Source organism: Astatotilapia calliptera, chromosome 7 (assembly GCF_964374335.1).
Source record: "Astatotilapia calliptera chromosome 7, fAstCal68.1, whole genome shotgun sequence".
Taxonomy (NCBI): domain Eukaryota; kingdom Metazoa; phylum Chordata; class Actinopteri; order Cichliformes; family Cichlidae; genus Astatotilapia; species Astatotilapia calliptera.
This window is the reverse complement of record NC_137428.1, coordinates 18,948,720-18,966,220: the sequence shown is the minus strand read 5'-3', so window position 1 is coordinate 18,966,220 and position 17,501 is coordinate 18,948,720. Positions and strand designations below refer to the sequence as shown.

Sequence of the window (17,501 nt, the reverse complement as noted above, 5' to 3'; positions counted from 1 at the left end):
TTTAACAAGTGGTTATTTGAGTTAATGCTGTTCCTATTAGCCCAGGGCAGTCTGGCCATTCTCCTCTGATCTCACCAACAATGTATTTTAGCCCAGAGAACTGTTGCTCTCTGGATAGTTTGGCTTTCTTTGGAACCATTCTCCTGGATTCTCTCCATAAAATCCAGAGATGATTGTGTGACAAAATCCCAGCCGTTTCTGAAATACTCAGGCATCAACAAACATAACTGTCACTTTCTTTCACATTCTGACGCTTGGTTTGAATTTCAGCAGGTCATTTCGATCATGTCTATGTGTTTAAATACATAGAGTTTCTACCATGTGATTGGCTGATCAGATATTTCCATTATTAACAAACAACTCAATGGGTGTAACTAATGAAGTGGCTGGTGAGTGTATATTATTGTACACCTGTACTGTCAGATGATCTTTCTCCATAAATAAAGCATAGCAACCCTTAGAAGAAAATTCCACCTGAATACTGAAAACAGCAGAAATGTTTTTGTCTAATACCAATGGCAATTATTTTGTCAGACTCACACAACTCTGGGGGACACATGTATGGCCACAAAGCTTCATCTGAGCATGGAGAGGTGGAACATACAGACAGACAAGGTATATCTTTTTTAGATATAGGGGTAGTGGTAGTGATCACCCATGTGATGGAAATACGCAGTAGATATACTTTAATTACATTTTTTTTTATGTCAAAAGAGAGAAATGGGGTCTCAGATGTGAGACGAATGTTCCCAAGCTTTAGTTGTTAAACTGTTTGCGTTAATAACAACTGCTGTTTCAGACCACCACGAGTCTCATGGACATGTGCATGAGGCCCATGGCCACATAACAACACATGGACATGGAAGGGAGGAAGAGAGGCATACAGAAAGAAGAGGTATCTGTGACTGGGATTGTTTTACTGCAGTTATAGTTCCTTGTGTAGTACACCTGTACTAACAGTCTTTCTCTATAAAGAAACCTTAGCTAATCTGCTACTGCATATTGGAAATTGTAGAAATGTTTGCATCTAATGTTGATAACAATTATTTTGCCAGTCTCGCACAGCTCTGAGGGACACACACATGGCCACAGAACCTCATCTGAGCATGGCGAGGAGCATACACCCAGGCAAGGTATATAATTTAGATATAGTGGTAGATGTGTTTGGGTAGCTAGTGAGTAAAATATGCAATGGATAAACTTTAATGTTTCCAAGTTTTAGTTATTAAAAGTGACAACGGCTGTTTCAGACCACCACAAGTCTGCCGGACATGTTCATGAGAGTCATGGGCACATGACATTAACAACCTCGGGCATGGGGGAAGAAAGTCATAGAGAAGGAAAAGGTATTTGATGGTGGTCAGTTTGTTAGTTATATAATAAAACATACAGCAGAAAACTTTTCTTACAAGTTAACAATATCACTTGACAAGTATTAAAAATTGGGCAACTTTAAACAGAAGAAATGTATCAAAATTCAAACTAATGGCAGCATCATATTAACTGAGATGACAGAAACTGCAGTAGGACCAAGTAAAGGAACAGAGATCGACATTGTTCAATTAGTATTTTTGTTAGTTGAGGAAAGAGCTATTTTCTTATCCCTTTTTTGGTTTTGATATGACTGTCAACCACATGTGTGACGTGCACTGCACAAAAAGTTAAGGGAACACTGAAAACATGTGAGACGTCAATGGGAAAAAAATCATTCTGGATATCTATACTGATATGGACTGGACTGGGCTGAATTCAAAGACACCCTGACGTCAGATGCATAACATAATGTCCCAGAGATGTTCTATTGGATTTAGATCAGGTGAACGTGGGAGTCAGTCAGTGGTATCAATTCCTTCCTCCTCTAGGAACTGTCTGCATTCTATGTCGGGCATTGTTGTGCACCAGGAGGAATCCAGGACCCACTGCGATAGTGTAGGCTCTGAGAAGGATTGGCAGTCAGAGTGCCATTGCCCGTCCTGTATAGGTCTGTGCGTCACTCCATGGATATCCCTCCCCAAATCGCTCATGCTGAACAATGTTACAGAGTATAACGTTCTCCACAGCTTCTCCAGACCATTTCATGTTTTTCCACATGTGCTCAGGGTGAACCTACTCTTATCCGTAAAAGGGACGGGGCGCTAGCGGTGGAATTGCCAAATCTGCAATTCTGTGGCAAATCCCTGTCAGACTCCACTGTGCCCGTGAGAACAGGGTCCACTAGATGATGTCGGACACCCATGACGTCTGTTTCTGACATCTTCACCAAGGCCTGCTGGGGGTCATATTGTAGGGCACCGGCAATGCTCATCCTGGTAGTCATTGCATAAAGGCGTAGATACTAGTCTTACTGATGGTTTAAGGGCCTTATAGCTAGGCCCTTATCTGCTAGAGTCATGCCCCCCCCTTCAAGGAATCTCCTGAATGCTCCTCAGACTGTGCTGGGAGACAGCAAACAGCTACCTGTGCAACTTCTGTAGGGTCCAGTTATCGCCTCATGCTACCAGTAGTGACACTGACCTAGTCAAATGCAAAACTAATGAGAAAACAGACAGAAAAGATAAGGAGGGAAAATATGTCAATATCTCCACCTGTAAACCATTTCTGTGTTGCTGGGTTGTCTCTGGGTTTCCCCTCTAGTGAACTTGTTGTTAATTTTATTATAACCAAAACAGCTGAAGCTGATTAACAACCCCCTCTGCTACTTAACTCACCAGATCAATATCCCAGAAGTTTACTTAGCTGAGTCTACACTCTGGTTAAAAAGTGTTCCTTTACATTTTGTGAACAGTAAACATGTACATGAGACTTGTGACCACAAAGCCTCCAGCCTCACATGAACAACAGCCGAAAGGAAAGCTATCTGTGCTATATGTTGTGCTAGGAATTTCATCATGAAATGTAGCTCATTTTTTCTTGATGTGTCATTCACTCTCCCATAAATTTGAGGGACATGTATGCGAGACTCATGGTCAAAAACAAAAATGTAATTTTACCACGGTCAAGAGAATGAGCATAGCGAAATAAAATTTGAAAAGACATTTTGTTAATATGTAGCCCTTTTGACGTTCACTTGAGTTACACAAGCTAGAAAGAGTATATTACTTGTGATGCAGGCAGTAGAAGAAACTTTCACCATCACTTAACCTTGGCAGCCTAAGGTGAAAAATGAAAACTGGAAAAAATAACTAAATATATGTCTTCAGCTACATGATGGCCTGTCTGTCAACATGAACCATAAGGCTAAATTTAAGTCTGTTAGCAAAAGCAGAGCCATTTTTTAATCATTTTTTTTTATCTAAGACAATGAATGATGCAGAAGGGCTGGACAGAAAAAGCAAATAGCATAAAGGATGGCACAGAAATAAATGGGCAGAGTAGAAAAGGAAGATGAATTTCACACTGAAGATGCTCCTGAAAAAAAGAAAGTGCTGTTTCTGTGTTTTTCCCACATTTTAAACACCGTCATGTTCTGTCTGATCAACACATTATAATGCAGAAAGAACACATATCGTATTACATTAGAATGCATGAATGGAATCTGCATTAGCAAAGGCTTTTTCCACAAATCTTTTTTTGATTTTTGTAGTCTCTCTGTTTCTTTACAAAAACCTGAGATAATCTGTGCAGCATCAATATAGATTGATTTCTGAGTTGTTGCTCATTTGTAGCACACCATGGCATTGAAAAAGCAGAATGGGAAGTAGTCGGTCGTGAGGAGGATGAAGACAGAGAAGAGGAGAAGCAAAAAGGGAAAAGGCGAGGTGGGATTTTAAATGTGAAATAATCACTCAGTGATTCATCTCTGGTCAGACAAATTTATCGTGATGAGATTAACAGGGGACAATGTCCTGAATTTATAAAAACGTTATAAAAAGCCAGCATGGAAGATACCCCGTGAAATGTAATGACTTTATTCATTTGAGCTCCCTAACAGATTTCATTATCTACATATGAAAATAAAATTATGTGCAATGTTTCATTCGGTCCCTGTCTGGACACAAGATTTGCTAAATATGTCGCAATGTTGTGGATTTTATTCTCTGCCTCTAGTAACTGAAACAGGGTTGTCACCAATTTTCTGCATAGCTTTAAATTTGTTAATACAATATTTACCATAAGTTTACCCAGTTATCTGTTAAAATTTCTATATTAATGTGTATGAAATCGCCCTTGTCCTTTCTTTACTTTGGACCACCAAAGTCTCACCACAGTCTCACTGCAGCACTGTGGTGGGATTAGTGGCTTGTCTTTAGCCTCTGGTATAATGCGAATTTGAATATGATCATTTATTGTGTAACTTTTGTGCACATTTGTTTATAATTAATTGGCAGTGTTTCAGGACCAGATATTAATCTTAAAAGCTAAAAATATGCTTTTAAAAAAAGAACTAAAAGATGATTACCTAAAATGAAAGTTTTTTTTAATTTCAAGTTATTAAACAATAAGGAAATATGCTTGATATATACTGAATATATCCAGTCAGTGTATCCAGTCAATTGCATTTATGTTGGACCAATTCCACAAGATTTTACATTTTGCATTGTACTTATGCAACAAAATTACATGTAAAAGTCAGCTATACCAAGCTGAAGCCAAGTGTGGCATACCTGTACTTTCTTTACTGCATATAAATGCTTGTAAAATCTGCGGTCTGACCAGTGAAGAAACACTGCACTAGTTAAAGATTTTGTCAGCTTTATAGAACAAAGCAATCCCCTTTTTTAAGGTAGGATCTAGTGGGAATCCCTGCCACCTCCTCCAATAAGCACCTCTATAGTACTGACACTGACCTTTAGGGTATACTAGCTCCTGCTGTGTGAAGCTATGGTGCTGTAGATGGCTATAGCACAGTGAATGATCTGGAGCTGACTTTTGAAGAGAGATTGCTTCATCCCTCAAGGGCTGCTGAAACTTTTGATCTCAGGAGAGCCCCAGGCCAAACAGTTGTTTGGGATCATATACGATGATTTCAAAGGTAAGAGACCAACACAAACACAAGGTCTGAAGAACAAGACAGAAAATCTGAGCTTAATTAAATCCTGTGGATTTTGGGTCAGTGAATTGTAAAGTGTTTCTTTGTCATTTCACTAAACTGTTGATGATGCTTTTCAAGTAGAAAACCTGTGGAAGAATTCCCTCCTTTGTATTTTGTCTGGGCTTTTTTTTTTTTTTCATTTCACTCATTCTTTCTCTATGCATCTCCTTCGTGGTTGTGTTTATGTGCATGATCAAGGTAAGAATTTGGATTTAAATGCACCATTATTCCACCAATTTGATGCAGGTTGTTTCCTCTCAGTCTTGCAATATAACTGTCGTTTAATGTTAACGGTTCACAATTGATAAATACCTATAAAGCAGCATCTTGACTCATAACGTTCATTTGTGGAACAATGTCCCATTGCCTCTCTAGTCTGTGGAGTAATTGGCCATTTATATTTAATTAGGCAGTTCTTCCTCCCACTGCTAGCATGGTTCCCTCAGTGCTGAGAGAGGCACTTTACTGTGCTCCTCTCGCTGGCTTCCTTTAAACCAGCTCATTAATATTTCAGCTGGCATCATCAACCAAACAATAATAAAATAATAATGTGACGGCTGATTAAACAGCTAAACTCCGACTTTTTAATGTGCATTTAAATGTGTATTTGCATAAACATGCCTGGTAAACGCCTCTTTAGAGGACAGTGATGCCTTGCAGCACACCACTGCAGCCAACTTCTAAAGCTTAATAAAACCTTAATTAGGTACGAGTCTCAGCCAAGATAATCGTAAAGAGACTGTCGAGCAACTTCTCCTCTCTTACACCCTTCTGCACAACACAGATCCTACACTAGGTTATAACCAGCTTTTTTTTTTTCTCTCTCTGTGGAAAAATTATCCAAACCATTCTCCACATTATCACTTTTTTTCTTCGTTTTGGTTTTAGGGTGCAAAACTTGTAACAAGTCTTAACTTATCAAGTGTACAAGCAAAGGGAGTAAAAACCTGAAATCAAATCCGCTCGAATAATTCATGAATTACAAAGAGAAATTTTAATTAAGATCTCTGATTACGCAGCACTTTATAAAAGGGAATTTAAAACAGTGTGAATGGAAAAACCAACAGTGAAAAGAGGAGGAAGCTGGGCTGCAGTGTAGGACCAAAAATACTCACAACATTTTTTGTTATATTGATTTATATTTACAATATAGAATAATGAAGGAGGAAACGGCATCTGCACATTTATGCACAGCTTGTCCTGGTGTCCACATTGATATAAACATATGATTTTTTTAAGAAGAACAATTAGAAAAATTACACAAATTCAAAACAAAAAAACTTAACTCGAAGTTTAATTAAGAGATCTGAAATCTGTAGACAGCACCTTTCTGCTGGTAGTGCAGGTAGGTAACTTGCACACCTGTGAGGACACAGTTATTGCTGAACAACATAAAAGCTTTGTTGCCAGCCAGACATTTTGCAAGGTCCTGATTATTTAAATAAAGAAAGAAGTTGTCAACTACCTGATTACTACAGTGTTGGGTAATGCAGTAATGTAACAAGTTACTGTACATAATTCAGTGATTGTTGTACATTATGTTGTTACTCAGGTTGTAAAGGTTCTTAAGTTATCTGCACGCCGGGAACATGGAAAGACAAAAAAAAAAGCACAAACAAACTTGTGTTTTGTTCCCAATTTTTGTTCACATGCAGGAAATTTGGCATTGAGGTGTGCAACTTTTGAGCATTGGAGAGATCAGCATTACTTTTATAATTACTGCTGAAGTGCAAACTGCATGCAGGATAGAAACAGATGGAATATGCTGAGAAGTATCAGACAGGGTCCTAATGCAAAGCTGGCAAAAAACTCAGATTGATGTTAAAGTTGAGTGCATTTTGACCCGAGCCCAGCAGCCAGACCCTGAACTTTAACAAGCAACAAAGACAGTGATGAGCAGTCAGGCTTTTAGCGTTATTGCCTCCATTTCTACAGTAGAATCACCATGGCAATCATTTTAAGGTCTCTTTGTGCCAGTTTTCATCTTTGCTTTGTCTTTTTGTCTTGTGCTCGTACATAAACACTAAAAGAAAGGTCTTATATGTGTCCTCAGTAGTTACCTGGTAATTACAGTGACAGTATGTTTCAAGTCCTTTACTGGGTAACAGCGAAAGTACTGTAACGAGTAGTTCCCCACAACCACTTGCTAACTACTCGTTAGCAAGTGGTTGTGGGACTGTTGTTGCAAAGTAAAACTGGTTGCAAAGAGCTACATGGTGCTGCACTGAAAACCTTGCAACTCCTCTGCAAACACTCAACAATTACTCACTTGCACATTATTAAGTTTTGCTCCTGCCCGAGTGTGCTTGGGACCAGCCTGTTTGGCGCCCCGGGCTAACACTCCCTCTGCCCCCCCCCTCACACACACACACACACACACACACATAAAGCATATTAAGGATTGTACATTAACATAAGACTGTTGTCGAAATTCACCAGAGAAACACAAACACACACACATATGAAGAGAGAGAGAATATGCATAGTATGCAAACAGCCATAATTCGTCATACAATGAGAACAGGACAAATCAACAATTGACACTGACAAATTAATATTAAAATCTGTAACATAATATATTGTTTGGAGTTTAGTCTGTTACTGTTACTATTTTTACCATTTCTTTTTGGAGCAACTGTAACCCACGTTATTTCCTTAGGGATTAATAAAGTATTCTGATTCTGATTGTTTCAGGATGACCTGCCATTATCCAGTGACACATCTGCTTACCTGTATCTTTTGCTCATTTCTCCTCCTCTTCTTTTCTATTTTTTCTAAACCGAGGACCTGATGGCTTTGAACTTTTCTTGTCCATCTTCCATTGGTTTTCATTTTGCATTCCAGTATGAACACCCATCCCCCAACCCGAGGTCACCACAACATAACCTAACACACCTACACCTTAGTTCACAGATTCGCTTTGTCAAGGGTTTATTTCTGGGATTTCACACAACCCAGGATTCAAATCATGAATACATAATGGGCTTGGATTTACAGCATTATGAATGAAATGTGCTCTATTTGGAAGCAGCTGCCCCCCTCCCCTTTCGACGGCTTGTGTGTGAGACTTTAAATCATCAAACTGTAAATTATAAATTTTAAATTGTTATTGATCCCTTTACCTCCTAAAGTGTATATTTATTTTCTTACTGTTCTTATATTTATTGTTTGTTCACTTGCACTGCTGTAACTGCAGCCTCGTCGTCTCGTCTCTCTATATCCAATCCAATCCAATTTTATCTATAAAGCACCTTAAAATACCCAGCACAGGAACAAAGTGCTGTACAAAAAATAAGTTAAAACAATAGAAAAACAGAAAACACCAAAAATAAATAAATAAAACACATAAAACATAAAATAAAAACAGCCCAATATTAAAACAACAACAAGATAAAACAATATATACTGGACTGTATGTAGCGGAGATGACAATCAAGTTTACTTTGACTTCAGCAGCAAGCAGGTGCACCGATGGCTCTCGCGCTCACTTTTTGCGTATAGAATTTTGAAAAAACATCGGTGCAAATTATGAGTCTGTATCATAATATTGTTGGTTATTAGATGCTGCTCCAGCTAGCCAGAGAATCCTCTCCTGCCAGCGCCGCAAGCAGCAGGCGCACCTCGCAAACAAGGGCACCCTTACTCCCAGCAAATGGGCGATAGAAAACCGATCGGTGCTTATGCCATTCCCAATATGCGCTGGTTGATGTCGGGGCAGCATGAGTACGAGCAATTCTTTATTTTTATTTTTTTTGCCGATGCCCGTGATGCCGCCCCGGGCAACCGCCCGTGTCGCCCATATCAAAAACCGCTACTGCTTGGGACCAGTCGGCATCTTACATTCAAACAGTCCTGATGCAACATGGGGCAAACCTGACCTTGGTGGGAATTTACACATCGCTGCGTTAAAATTAAAAAAAAATCATCACATTTTAAAAATAAAGAAACAAAGTTTACTGTTCCTATAACGACTTTTTGGTATTTTACACATGCTCCAATAGTTATTCAGATTGACTCGTTGCCGAGGCGTGAACAAAGGCCAGTTTTCCATCAGCCTAACCAGGGTCAGACCATTTTCATATTGTCAAGCGCAGTCTCCAAACACTCACTGTACCACTCACCTCAAACTAATTCCCTTAGTTACTATTCTACAGCTTATAATCTGCTCATTCTGTAACACAATTAAATTCCCAGAGACAATTACCATGCTTGTATTCACACAGCTGCACACATAGCCACAAACACGTGCACACTCACACACACACCCATAGCCAGGATAGTGCAATTCCCATCAGTAATCAGTGCAGCGCAGTGAAGCAGACTCAGCAAACCTGTGAGTGTAGTAATGGAGAGGGAGTGGTCTGTCTTTATTGAACCAATATAGAGTGAGAAAGGAAAGCCATAAAACACACACGGCATCATTTGTTTCTCCACTGACATCTAAAAGTAAAACTTTCAGACATTTTATATAAGCTCAGCTCATTTATCATTTCCTTGTGTCACCCAAAAACACCTCCAAGACTGCAACACCCCCCACCCTCTATCCCATTTCATTCATGAATCTTTTTTTTTCCTACACCTGAGAAGAAATTTGAAATCCACCACTTTTTCTTTCAGACTGCGAGTGCTACGGCCACTCCAATCGCTGCAGCTACATCGACTACCTGAACATCGTCACATGCGTCAGCTGCAAGCACAACACCAGGGGCCAGAACTGCCAACACTGCAGACTGGGATTCTACCGCAACGCCTCTGCCGAACTGGATGATGAGAGCGTCTGCATCGGTGAGTCTGCTGGGAAACGGGGAGAATATGTGGAGGGGGGGCATCGGTACGACAGCAGTGGGTGTGTGTGTGTGTGTGTGTGTGTGTGTGTGTGTGTGTGTGTGACTGACAGTGAAACAGGTAAGAAGATCCATTAGGCGCGTTTAAATTTTCAAACAACAAGATGATGCATCTTAAGTTAAAAACAAAGTTACCAACACTTGGTGGTGTAGCAGTGAAATTTTAATGCGTAGTGTTTAATGCAAATGTTTTTTCAGCGGCACTTTTATAAAACATATTTGCCTATGTTTGCTTTGAATTTAGATAGGACACGATAATTACGGGATTATAGTGCTGTCAGATTCAAGCCGTGTGCGTTTACATCCATATCAGAGAAAAAGTGAAGAAATAGCCTTGTTTTAGACACTTATTCTCAAACTGCAGGGAACATACAGTTCTAACAAAATCTTAAAGCCACTCTAATTGATAGGAACAAACAAAGCAAAGGATGATACGACTACTTGTGATGAAATCTCTGCTTGTTTCAGGGCTTTCTTGCCTTTCAGCGCGGTCTTAAGTAAGTGGAACAGTATACACAGGTGACTGATGTGGCCACTCAAGAAGTTTTTATTGCTTGGAAATCAAAGCTTTGTGAGTTTCTAAGGGCTTTTTCGCTACTATCTTAAAGCTTGGCGGACTACAGTTTGAATAAAAGAAGTCAGACACTGTTCAGCCAGTACTAATGCGAACACCCTCAGGCATCCTTTGAGCTAGAAGCCAACTCTTTAAACTCATATCATGTCTTCTGTTCTACCATGCAAAGCCAAAACAATGAAGAACAGAAACTGTGGGATTATTTTACAACTGTACTGTAAAAAAAGAATAGTTTTGTATTGTTATTTGCAGTGATATGCAGGATAATGTGTGTTTGTTTTAAAGTCAGTCACATTAAGGGCACGTCCTGATAAGAGGTCACTCTGTTTGCATAGCTGTGGAGCGGAAAATCTGGTGTTGATTTGGATCCATCTCTAGGTGAACTGCAGGGGGTTGGAGGGTAAACTCACTGCGGTCAGGGCACACACAGGGCCAGGCCTTGGAGTCAGCACAAATAAGGTCCCATTAGCTTATCTGCCAGCACACTGGCACACCAAGTGTGGCAACAGAAATCAGTTCAAACTAGCATCTCTAGAGCAAGAAGCCAAACACTGTAAAATACAAATGTGTTTGCACTCAGTCTCCCCACACACATTCACAGATAAAAGCTCCCATACGTCAACCAATACTGATGCACATGACCCACAAACACAGGAATGCCAACCACAGCGCTGTGGTTGTCTTAATCTCAGACTTTTTCCCACTTCTATTAATTTTTAATGCTAAATTTTATAATAAATTACTAAAGGCGATCTCGGGTTTTCTCAAAAGACAAGCTATTGACTTACATCAAATTATGATAGAATCATCAGTTCATCATCAACTCACTGACAAATGTATCCTAAATACGCAGCTCTGCAGTTTGTGAGCCTTTTATCTGCTGCCAGCTGTCACTGATCTCAATATTATTCAAGGATATATGGATTTGGAATCCTAATGACTAGTGGAAATAAAGCAATTTATTAAGAAAAAATAGTATTATGTTTAGTCTATACATATTAATATAGGGCACCTGTGCACTGACTGACAGCTCTCACATCAGCTCAAGTGAAATGCACTAAATAGACAAATGAACTGAGAGTGTTTTAACCAAACTACAGCAGGCAGGGGAGACTTCACAGCACACTGTGTATATGGAGTATTTTTGTGACTTTGCAGCTGTTTCTCCAGCACAGGCAGTTTGTAACCCAATTTAAAAACTACCTGATAATGGCATTGGGATACATCCATCTTCTTCGGTTCATCTAATTCAGGGTCATAACTGGACTGGAGCCCAGCTGTCATAGGGCAAGAGGTGGGCTATACCCCGGACAGATTGCCAGTCTATCCCACAGAGGGAGAGACACAACAGCTATAGCCAATTTACAATTACCAGTTAACTTAATGTGCATGTCTTTGAACTATGGGAGGAAGCTGGATCACAGCCTGTAGATTTGAACCCAGAACCTTTTAGCTATGAGGCAGTGGTGCTAACCACCACACTACCATGCTCCCCGCGTTAAAAACTCACACTTTAAGAAGGCTTCTAAAGTTGTTGAAAAATGCTTACCTGCAAGGGTCTTGTGCCATCCTTCAGTTCTTGATATTTTGCTTTCAAGGAGCCAGACATTCTTGTATTTCACTGGGGCGGTCGTGGCTCAAGAGTTGGGAGTTCGCCTTGTAATCGGAAGGTTGCCGGTTCGAGCCTCGGCTTGGACAGTCTCGGTCGTTGTGTCCTTGGGCAAGACACTTCACCCGTTGCCTACTGGTGGTGGTCAGACGGCTCGGTGGCGCCAGTGTCCGGCAGCCTCGCCTCTGTCAGTGCGCCCCAGGGTGGCTGTGGCTACAATGTAGCTTGCCATCACCAGTGTGTGAATGTGTGTGTGAATGGGTGGATGACTGGATATGTAAAGCGCTTTGGGGTCCTTAGGGACTAGTAAAGCGCTATATAAATACAGGCCATTTACCATTTCTTAAAGGTGTCTTCAGCACTAGTTCTCCAGGTTTTCTCACCCATTCGAGCATTTAAAAAGTTACCTAATTCAAGGGAAGAACCAGTGTAGTGTCTACACACAAAAGTTAGCAAAGAACCAAAAGAAACCATTTTAAATTGTATGTTTAGGCACTTTGTTACTAGCAGCCTGTCACAAAACCCCATCATTTGCTCCCATTACTTTAGTTAAATCTACAAATAATGCCAAAAATAATTTTTTTAAAAATATGCAAATAGATGAACACTTGGCATTTTTCAGCATGGTATGCAGTGTGTCTTTAAAAAGAATTGAGGAAACTGGACAAGTGGAGGCTAGAAGTAGAAGTGCCAGGCCTAAAAAAACGATCTATAACAGATGAACAATATCTGAAAATCTTGTCTCTAACAAGTGGGGGGTGGGGATCCAGTAAAGACCTGACGCAGGACCTGAGAGCTACATCTGGCCCCTCAGTTCATCCATCTACTGTTCAATGAAGCCTCATCAGAAATGGTCTCAGTGGAAGCTGTTAAGAAGCCATTCTTAAGGAAGAGAAACAGGGAGAAAAAGCTGAGGCATGTGTAATTACACAAGAACCATTGAGAGGAGAGAAGAGAGGTGTAACAGTGAGTGTCTACAGCAACCTGCGAAACACAGTGGACGACCTGTCCTGGTTTCAGGCTGCTTTTCAGCCAGTGATGTTGAGGGTCTTGTCAAAATTGCTGGAATTATGAACACAAAAAAAGTACAGCGAACATCCAAAGGAGAGCTTTGAATGTCCTTCAAGAAGCCTGGAGAACTATTCCTGAAGACTACTACTAAGAAAGTAGAGAGAGCTCAGGCTATTTAGAGAGTAAAGGCGGCTGTACCAAATGTTGACATTTAGTCTCATTAGAATCGTACAAACTCTGTTTTTTCCTTCTATACTCATAATTATATACTGTGCATGTTAGCATATGCATTGAATTTGGAGACAAATCAGAAAATTTGTCTCCAAATTCAATTTGTGCTCTGCTGTTTTAGAATAAATGTTACCTGTGAGATGCCTTTGAAATCATAACAGTTTGGTAGCCCAGACAGGACTACATTGATCACATAATCATGGAGTTTTGCATGAAAAAAGAAAGTAAAGAAAAAACTACACTGAATGTTCAACAAGGTGATACACTGCAGGCTAAACACTAATATATTTCTGGCTGAAAAATTGCCTCAAATTCAGCCCTGAATGTCTTCAACGCTTGGACGCCTTTAGAGAAACTTCACCTCACATGCACAGAACCAGAGCTCTGAAGATGTTGAACATCAAACACAACTCAGTGGTCTGAATACAAATGTGTAGATTTTGAGCCAAACTCATTTCAAGTCTAGATTAACCCCGCCCCCACCCAAAAAGCAGAAAAAAAATGAAATGAGACAAGCATTTATAACTGACTCGTTCTGTTCTTCTTCTCCACCCTTCTCTTCTTCCAGAGTGTAACTGCAACCAGATGGGCTCTGTTCATGACCGGTGTAACGGCACAGGTTTCTGTCAGTGTAAAGACGGGGCCACGGGGGCCAAATGTGACGACTGTCTGCCAGGATACTACTGGAAGCAAGGCTGTTACCGTGAGTATGGGGATACTGACTTTTGGTGGTTTAAAAAAATTTCGAGTTGAGGAAACGTTGCAGTCTTTCCAGGGCCTTTGCAAGTGCACCATCCATTTAGCTCGTGCAGCTCTGGATGTTGTCCGTTCTCACAGAGGAATAGATCACGTAGCTCATTAGTGACATCAGCCTCTTATTTAATTGATGACCCTGTCGCACCTTAACCCTATTATGGGGAAACGCCTTCCTTATGCCATCTACCATCGAGCCATTGGTCTCAGTCTCAAGTAGACCCAACTACCCACACACACACACAAAAACAAATGCATCTGTCTGTGAGTTTTTTATTACAATATGGAACATGCTGCACTAAAAGGCCGTGCAGTTTGTTTTAGCCGTGACATCTTACTCCAGATACTCCCAGGCAACAGAACCAATTATCTTTGGTGTAGTAAAAAAATGTTAGCACATGTAATTACTTCTTGTCACGGAAGCTGGATCCCGTTTCCCCTCAGAACATTTTTAGGTCAAGTATGTTATGTGGTACAGTTACCCAAGTACCTATGGTTCCCGACGATGCTCATTCTTCCAAAAGACTCCTGAACAAATAAAACACATGTTGTGTATTTTCTGCTGGATTTGATACAGTGATTCTGACCTCACCCTGAAAAAGTGCATGCTCAAGAAAAACAGTCAAAGAAAAGGGCTGCAATAACGAAAGAAAAAAAAAAGACAGGTGTTACCTGTTGTAGTCCCCGAGGCAAAGACTGGAGAATTTATCTCGGCTCTTTCCTTCCTGCTCTTTCTTTTCTACTTTGTTCTTTCTGCCCTGGATTCCTCTCCTCCTCCCCATTTCTGTTTCCTATCATGTTTTGTCTAACATTGCCCCTTCTATCATCCCCCACCTGTCTCCCTCTTTGCCATACATCTTTCCTTCGTCTTTGTGCTCTTTACTCCCCCACTATCCTTTTACCGCCTGTCATTCTGTCACTTCCCCGCATGCTCTTTATTCACAACTCGTCTCTCCCGTTCACCTTACCTCTGCAAATCCTTCACCCTCCATCCTCTACGCCACTTCCTCCCTATGCTGCACTTTCTATTCTCACCTTTCTTTTCTTTTCTGCAGCTAACGTTTGTGACGAGGAAATGCTCCTGTGCCAGAACGGAGGAACGTGCTACCAGAACCTGAAGTGCATCTGTCCTCCAGAGTTCAAGGGGGTACTGTGCCAACATTCGCGCTGTGAGGCGGGCAAGGACTGCAGCGGCGCTTCTTTGCCGCACCCTTCCACGGCCACCCTGCTGCTCGGCACTCTGCTAACCTACCTGCTGGCCACATTAACGCCCCATTGAGCCACGAAAATCCTCCTCACCCCCCAACTCCGCCCACCCCCCTGCCTCACACCTAAAACATGTGTATATGAGCGTATTTGTGAGGCGACGGGTGACCCAAAATGGGAAGGGGTCGTCCCTGTAATGGACCCAACACTGCAGCACTCTTAAAAGCGCACACGCTCACCGATCACTACTCGACTCCCGTTCCCGTTTCAAACACACATGCGCACTTCACAGGACTGTAATGGCACTGGGTGTACACTCAGGTGTGCGAAGGACAAACAGAGAATAAATATGAGCAACCTCACAGAAAAAAGATGCAGGGGGGGGAAGAAAAATCATACCAACCACTGTTCCCTTTATTCCTAAGCTGGAGCAATGTGCATCAAACCAAAAAGCATAGACAAAAACTTAATCACCACTGTTTCACATCAAAGGGAATGGCTGTTGTTATCACAAGACTTTTCTTTTCTTTTTTTAAATTTCTTCTCTTTCTCGGTTGACTTGCGGATCTCACTTGCAACTGACGTCGAGGGCGTGCGGTCGGGCTCAGAGTGAGGACAAGGCATGTTGACAAGGGTCGAGCGGAGAGTCGCTTGTTTGATCCTATTGCTGAGGCCTACGTAGTATATTAACCAGGTTTCATTTTTTTCTCTTAATCTGAGACTTGATTTTACATTTATTCTATTCCTGCTGCATTTTTTTTTCTAAAAAAAAAATATATATCTTCAGTCATTGTATCTAATGTGCCCACTAGCAGTTGCTGAGATTATACATATTATATAATATCCAGGGGGTTATGAATTATAATACATTAGTCACTATTATGGTTGTTATAGGAATGAGTGATTGTTGCCACACTTAGCGAGATTTAATCTTCACACAGTATTCAGGAAGAAGAATTTAACTAATCAGAAGTCTAAAAGAGAGAGAAAAGATATGAACCACGTATCGATATTATATGACATTATTTGAATATTTTTTGTAGAAATTATTTTTGTTTGGAGTTACAATAAATTATAAAAAAAAAAGAAATACATTTACATCTATTCCAAAAAGAGCATTTTATTACACTGAGTCTAAACCTTGCAGTAAATATGACTGTTAATTTGCCTTCTTGATTGTACTTTTTTTCATTCAGTCGGTGTCCACAGTTACTTGCTATTAATCATCTTCTTTTTCGGGGGGGGGGGGGGGGGGGGGGGGGGGTTAGCAGGCGGAGAGGGGGTGTTACCAAAAAAAAAAAAAAAAAGAAAGAAAGAAAAAAGGCATCATTGCAAGTCATTCATTTTATCTATTTTATTCTCTTTGGACATAGTGTTGAATGCTTATTACTACGAACGGATTATTCCGATTTATCCACCGACAGTCTGTCTGACAATCACAAAGAACTGTTTCCTGTCAAGAGAATATAAATTATTTTATTCTGATAAAAGTTGCAAAAGAGTTTTTATATCTGGAAATGCCACTTGCAGATGCAGTGAAAATAAGGGGCTAATTACAAATCTTTTCCACAGTATAAACACGGTGATTCACGTCAGCCCTGAGTGACCAAGGGACTGACCCTGACGCCAGATCTTCCACTCTTCTCTACTTTCAAGGCTACGAGACCTTCATGCGAAAATGTCTTTAAAGCTTCTATTTTATGCAAAACTACAGTTTAATTACACTTATCCCATTGCTGAGTCAGCCGAAGTACAAAGTGGATCAAGATACATGAATGCTGCATTACATTAGGATACAGTGTACATCAAAGATGAAAGCGGGACTAAGCCTGTGAGAAATGACAAGACGGGGATTCTGGTATTACTCCCCTCTGTCTGAGCTGCTGGTAGCTGTATTAGCTATTCTGTGTGTAGGGCTCATCCCCTCAGAGCCTGAACGGTGTCAAGAACTGAGACTTGGGAAGGAATAGTTTATGAATGTAGAACACTGAGAAATGATGTAAGCCCACATTTCATTGTGGATCAAAGACCAGGTAATAGTCATGCTGAGAAAAAAATGCATTATTGACTGAGTGTACTAGACGCAGTACAAATATCCACCTTGTGAACAAGGAAAACGTGATTAAGTCTGGTTGATAATAAGGTCGGTGATTTGAAACGATAAAGAAGTGCATGACCTTACTAAGTTACTTCGTGAAGTTCAGGACTGTAAAGACAGCGCACGGTATTTTAAATTAAAGA

At 40.5% G+C, this 17,501-nt stretch overlaps 1 protein-coding gene across 9 annotated transcripts in view; it reads left to right on the top strand.

Moving 5' to 3' along the window:
• Nucleotides 1–16,428, top strand: part of ntng2b (netrin g2b) — a 74,266-nt gene extending 57,838 nt beyond the window's left edge. For 7 of the 9 annotated variants that reach the window (XM_026173393.2, XM_026173397.2, XM_080303580.1 and 4 more), the window contains 9 exons: nt 535–615; nt 800–895; nt 1,056–1,133; nt 1,251–1,346; nt 3,666–3,758; nt 4,898–4,972; nt 9,650–9,817; nt 13,870–14,004; nt 15,110–16,428. In XM_026173393.2, the coding sequence (XP_026029178.2) occupies nt 535–615; nt 800–895; nt 1,056–1,133; nt 1,251–1,346; nt 3,666–3,758; nt 4,898–4,972; nt 9,650–9,817; nt 13,870–14,004; nt 15,110–15,333 (1,046 nt within the window). In that variant the 3' untranslated portion in view covers nt 15,334–16,428. The remainder of the gene's footprint in view (nt 1–534; nt 616–799; nt 896–1,055; nt 1,134–1,250; nt 1,347–3,665; nt 3,759–4,897; nt 4,973–9,649; nt 9,818–13,869; nt 14,005–15,109) is intronic. The other 2 variants (XM_026173396.2, XM_026173398.2) reach the window with 2 other exon arrangements.
• Nucleotides 16,429–17,501: the final 1,073 nt, after the last annotated feature.